This window comes from Melanotaenia boesemani, chromosome 4, assembly GCF_017639745.1.
Source record: "Melanotaenia boesemani isolate fMelBoe1 chromosome 4, fMelBoe1.pri, whole genome shotgun sequence".
NCBI lineage: Eukaryota > Metazoa > Chordata > Actinopteri > Atheriniformes > Melanotaeniidae > Melanotaenia > Melanotaenia boesemani.
Window position 1 is genome coordinate 7,677,177 of NC_055685.1, and position 6,245 is coordinate 7,683,421.

Below are 6,245 nucleotides of genomic sequence, written 5' to 3' on the forward strand. Positions count from 1 at the left end.
CTACGAAGCTTCAGGAAAACATCAGGTTAATATCCATACAAAACATCAGCACTTGTACTTTGCAGAAACAACATCTTTTCTAGAAGTGTGCAGCTAAAGGATGGATAATTAGGAAACTGTTTTAAAATTGACTTCAAACAAGTGTAGCAACTCTGGTGGTCCATGCCTGTCTGGAAAGATGTTTCTGTCTTCCTCCTTCAGTGATCTGTCAATCACCTGAGGTGGCACCTGGTGTGTCCAATCAGATTTCAGAAGCGGACTGCACCACACTTCCATTCCCCCCACCCCCTCTAGCTCCGCCCTTAAAGAGTGAAAGTGAAAACTGAAAATAAAAAGGGTGTGAATACTCACACTGCTTCCAGTTTTTGCAGCAGACAGCGGACAGACAGGTTCAGAGATCTTCACACCAACTAAAAGGGAACATCAGATAAAGAAACGGGAAAATGAGTGGGTATCATTTATGATGTGTATTTTTATGATTGGAATAACTGTAGTTGCCTTAACTGTGAAAAACTCACTAAAGAGGGGGAAGAATTTTGTATCATTGGCCACTTTTGGGAAATCTCTATGTAAAGTCATAGGCTTATATTTGGTAACACAAGTCAGAACTCTTTTTTAACATCTCTTTCATTATTTAAGACATATATATATATATGCAGTGACATGCACACACCACAGTATTTAAAGGATCTTTGTTTAAAGGAAGTTAAACTTCCTCTTAATGCACACTAGTGTGTTTAAAGGAAGTTTTTGATGTTAAACTGTAAATTCCCGTCATGTCTTTTTGTTTTTTGCAAATATTTGCGTCTGATAACCTGAACCTTTGCAGGTTATGGAGACATTATGAGAGTTGAAACCACAGGAGCTTCATCGCAAACAGCTCGACAGGATGGACTGAGCTACGCAGGTAACATTGTGGAACTGCATGACACAAGAATTTACCTGCAGTGTTGCACACATACCTGTGTGCACACCGATGTTCACACATTTCAGGCTTAACCTGCTCTCTGATTTCTATAAACAGGCGTGGCTGCATCAGAAAAAATGGCACAGAAAGATGCTGACAGAATGATGAAATACAACTCAAAAATCAGCTCAGTGGGAAAGAGAAATGGAATTTCTCCTGCTCTTATCGCTGGCATCATTTCTAGAGAATCCAGGGCTGGAAGTGCTCTCCAGAACGGCTGGGGGGACCACGGAAACGCCTGGGGACTGATGCAGGTTCTGATATATGCTGCTTAACATTGATTGTATTTACAGAGCCTCCACAGTGCACAAATAACAGTGTTCACCACATTTCTCTGTATTTGTAGGTTGATGTCAATCCACATGGAGGTGGACACACTGCAGTGGGTGCGTGGGACAGTGAGGAACATCTTAACCAAGGCACTGGAATTCTTGTTGATTCCATTAAACAGATCAAGAATAAATTCCCTAGCTGGACTGCAGAGCAGCAGCTGAAAGGTTTGTATTACTACATAAAGACATTTGAATCACCTCTTTCTACACTTTTCTCAGCTTTATTGTCTTTTAATTTTGTCCCTGCAGGAGGGATAGCAGCCTACAACATGGGGGTTGGCAATGTCCGCACAATCAAAAACATGGACGTCGGCTCAACAGGTGGAGACTACTCCAGTGATGTTGTTGCCAGAGCTCAGTGGTACGGACGTAACGGATATTAACTCCACTTGTTTCGTGCCGTTTTGTATCCAGATAAATAAACATATTGACAAGCAAACACAGAAATTTTGTCTCTATTTGATCCTCAGAATACATATACTGTATATATATATATATATATATATATATATATATATATATATCCAGTTTAGTTTTCCAGTCAAATCAACCTAATGAAGTGTGATGATAACGAAGTGTGAGCGATATTTTATTACTGCATAACAACAAATCCCAATGATATGTTTAAATATCAGACAGACAGAAGAATACATACAGTACAGCGATTTATAGATTTTATACACATGAATGGCTGAAGAGCCATTCAGTTCCATGTACATAAGCAGAACATTTTTACTTGTTAATGTATTTATTTAGTTTTATTTGGTGCACAGGAGGTTTTTTTCTTTCTTCTTTAATGACACGATCAGCAGCATTATGGATTAGTTGCAGTTTTCTTTGGTTTTTTAGAAAGACATGTAAAAACTCCGTTACAGCAGTCAAGACAACTAATAACAAATGCATGAAAAAGTCTCTTTTAAATATGCTGAGCCATTCTACGTCCCCTTATTCTCAAAAATTCTTCAGGTGGTAAAACGCTGACATCAAGATTTCTGGCTTGATCTTTTGATTTAAACACTGCTGACTGAAGCTGGGACCGAAACTTTGGAGACTCAGTTTTGTTTCCATGACAATCATATGAAAATGATCTTTACTTTTATTGGGCAACTGTAGCTCAGGAGGTAGAACAGTTGTCATCCAACTGGAAGGTCGGTGGATGGATTCCAGGCTTTACCTGACTACATGTTGAAGTGTCCTTTGGCAGAGCACTTATCAATAGATTGCCTCCTGATGTGCCGATCAGGCTGTGTAAATGTGATAGGTAATGTAAAGTGCTTTGAGTGATCAAGCTGAATGGAAAAGCACTATAGTAGTACAAGCCCATTTACCATTTATAAAAGAAAACATTAACATAAGTAACAGTAGTTGTTAAAAAAAAAACTCTAGTTTCTTTACCTACTGTAAATAACATTACTAATCCTTAAATTAACTTCATTTGTACAGACTTGAATCCTGCCTGTGTATGTTAGTATGTAAGTAACCAGCAAATCGAGCCACACCTGAATTAATCTTTGTAAAGAAGAACCTGGATTTGTCCTGTTGTTGCTATTTTGAAACAATTAAACAATACAATGTTGTTGCTGAGTGAATGAATGTTTGCTCTTACCTGGGAGTGATCAGTTTTACAGACTGCATCCGAACACACCTGGAGTCACTTGAGTGACATTTTTGATGGCGCATACAAAACAGCAGGGTTTCACTACATGTCCTATTACAATCAGACATGTCGAACGGTGAATCAGAGGAAACTGTCGGAAGATGTTCATTACTCATAAAAAGGAGCTCCAGAGGAGAACTGAAGTCTGAGCAAGTTTATCATTTAACTCACTAATCCTGCAAGGAAAACAGTTTTTTGTGGAAGAGTCCTGTTGCTATGAAGCATATCTCACCTTATCAGTGGAAACCTGTGCTGATCTATAATGGAAATATAAAAGAATATGTTGAAAAGGCTTATAACCCAAACTGTAGATTATATCTCCTACACAAATACTTCCAGGACCTTATGTTCAGTCAAATCCAGTGAGCCTGTGTCTCTTCACTTCAACGTCAGCAGTATTTAAAATATTCTTGTTATGCAGAAATTCTGCCTCTGCAACTTTAGATAAAACTTTAACATTTCAAAATGGCCATAAAATGAAAAGTTTCAATCAGGCAGCATTTATCATACATATATAGATTTCTGTGTTTTTAAAGTTAAGAATATGGTGCAGAAATCATTACAAAGTCTCTGTGTTAAGCGCAACACCAGGAAGAAAACCAGAGGAAAACAGCTGATTTACAAGAACCATCATTGGCCCTCAGTGAACTTGTGTTTAGCAGAAGACTACATTAACCCTTTCGTGGCTAATCACAACAGTCTGAAAAAAAGAACACCCACAAAAGACACCTCACAAAGTAAATTTACAAACTCCTTCAACTGACAAAGATTTGCTGGGTTCAGTGGTTTTGTCTATTTATACAACATTTCGAATTTTAAGCTTTTATCAAATATTTACTGCAGTTATTATACAAAGAACGAAACGGTATCTAGGCCCGTAGTTTATAAGTGTTTCTTTTCTCCTATATGTAACATTTACATTTTGAACCACTGTCCATCTTATCAGATTAGATGCAAAATTCAAAAGTGACTAACAAACATAGCTAAAATACTTTGTAGAAGACTTTGATATTTATGTTATGTTTATTATAGTATTACTGTAAATGAAGTGGTTTTAGTGGAGCTTATTCCTGTCAGTCTTTTCCTTCAGCCTGCTTATAATCATTGTTTTTTGCTCCTTTCAGTTGGCTTGCCTGCTTGCCTCTGCCTGCCTGCCACACCTTCCTCATTCTGCTGATCATCACCAGCTGATTTTAATAAATCTTTTCTCTTAGACTCAGCTCTGTGTCCGTGCTTGTGTCCTGTTCTCACCCTGAACACACAACAGGAACTTTCATTAACTGTCCTCTTGAGAAGAAACTTTTAAAAAAATGGTTAATATACATCTTCAGAGCAACTCTTGGTGTTTTTGTGGGATGAATAAGAATAAGAAAACATTTATTAGTCCCTCAGTGGGGAAATTGCTTTGTTGCAACAATACAGGTGCAGTAAGCAGAAGCATGCAGGTGATATCAAACAGGAACACAAACATACACAAATAATAATATGTACAGGTCTGACAGGGGGAGTTTGTACAGTGTATAAATATGTACATAAGCATTTATATAAATATGTAAAGACAGTTTTCATGTGTTCATTGTAAAATCAGACAGCAGCAGGGTAACAAAGTACAAATCAAAGAAAAAAATGTGCAATTTTTACTGTGAACAAAACTTATCCACTTATCTCTCCTTTGCAAAGCGAGGATGGATCAGTCTGTCCCTGAAGCTGCACTCCAGAGCAGACAGGGCGTCCTGCAGGGGGTGGGACTCATAGTCCAGCATAGATATCAGTTTTGCCACGAGCCTTTTGTCACCTACGTCCCGCGCTGAGTCCAGAGAACAGCTCAGGACAGAGCTGGACTTCCTGATGACTTTGTCCAGCATCTTAGAATAGAATAGAAATACTTTATTAATCCCTTCAGAGAGCCCTCAAGGAAATTTCTCCCTCTCTGTGATGCTACTGCTCCAGCAGACCACGGAGTCATAGAAGGTCCTCAGGAGTCCCCCTTTACTCCAAAACACTGCAGTCTCCTCAGAAGATACAGCCTGCTTTGACCCTTCCTGTTCAAAAGCTGGGCCCCAGTGTAAAAAAGGTAAAGAACCCCTGTTCTAGACAAAGTGATTAGTCCTACAGAGGAACTGAATGTGGATCATATTAAATAAATTATAATGCAATATTTTTCATCATGATTTTGTTGTATGTGCTGATGTCAGAAGTATTATTATTTTGTTTTTGGGGGCACCACAGGTTCACCTAGGGCTCCACATGACCTTCAACCAGCTCTGCTGACCAGAGACCATGTTGCCAAGCTGCTGCCAAAGAATATCCTATACTTGTGTCATTTTTAAGTTATACTAAAAAGTGGGGGGGGGGGGGGGATCAAAGATCGTATTGATGAAGTTTGGTAATGCTTCATTGTCCTAACAGACCTTTCACTTGTTGTTTAGCAATTAGAAAAACAAGCTGAGAGGAGCACCTGCTCCTACTGATTTCCATGTTGCTCATGCTAAAGGAGTGGGATGTGCTCTTGACTGCTCAGCCTGGGCTCACCTCTTCCAGGGCCCGGACCCGCCTAACTACTCTTGGGGCGCTCAGCGTCTGATTCATCACAGCCGTGATTGGCTGCCACAGACTCACACATACACAGAAAGTGGTGTTCAGACTTGATAACCCTGCACTGCAACAACTGGCTATATTACTGCTATCTTATTCAGCCAGTGTGATTATGTGTAAAACAATGGACTTGTACATGGTGCTGAGATCACATGTACTTCTTTATGGTGCTCAGTTCTAAAGGAAACGTAAAATTTGATTAAATAATTTTATTATTATTATTATTATTATTATTATTATTATTATTATTATTATTATTATATAAATAGAAAAGGCTACCTTAAGCTTGTTTAGATAAATTATAAACTTAGATAGATAAACTTTGTTTAGCTAGATATTTTCCATTTATTCAACTCCTGGCATCATCAAAGGAGCTCATTCCTCTCTGTACAGCTTATTAATTATGGTGGAAGGCGCTGATAATCCGGGCAAGCTAAAAGTCACGAGGCAGTGTAACTGTCATGCTGAAGGGGAAATCTCTGGCAGCAACTGAATATCGACTGTAGCGTTTGATTGGTTAATATTTTGCTTCTGTTGTGACACCACTGAATCATGAGGCAAGCGCCCACTACCTGCCCGACCGCCTAACTGCTGCTAAGGTGCTCACGTGAGGCCACAGCTGTTCCCTTAGCAACCGCCTTAGTAACAGCATAGAAGTTTCGTTGTTCTACAGTTAGCGGTTTAATGTTTTTTT

The 6,245-nt window shown here is 38.9% G+C and overlaps 1 protein-coding gene across 1 annotated transcript; it reads left to right on the forward strand.

Annotated features, from left to right (window-relative positions):
• Positions 1–305: 305 nt before the first annotated feature.
• LOC121638307 (lysozyme g-like) lies at positions 306–1,733 on the forward strand. The gene is made up of 5 exons (XM_041983013.1): positions 306–447; positions 830–907; positions 1,025–1,221; positions 1,314–1,464; positions 1,549–1,733. The coding sequence occupies exons 1-5, from the start codon at positions 444–446 to the stop codon at positions 1,680–1,682; spliced, it is 564 nt and encodes a 187-aa protein (XP_041838947.1). The 5' UTR covers positions 306–443; the 3' UTR covers positions 1,683–1,733.
• Positions 1,734–6,245: the final 4,512 nt, after the last annotated feature.

Coding starts and splice junctions, on each gene's coding strand:
- LOC121638307 (XM_041983013.1), top strand. Junction 908..1,024: donor GGATGGACTGAGCTACGCAG/GTAACATTGTGG, acceptor TTCTATAAACAG/GCGTGGCTGCATCAGAAAAA. Junction 1,222..1,313: donor ACGCCTGGGGACTGATGCAG/GTTCTGATATAT, acceptor CTGTATTTGTAG/GTTGATGTCAATCCACATGG.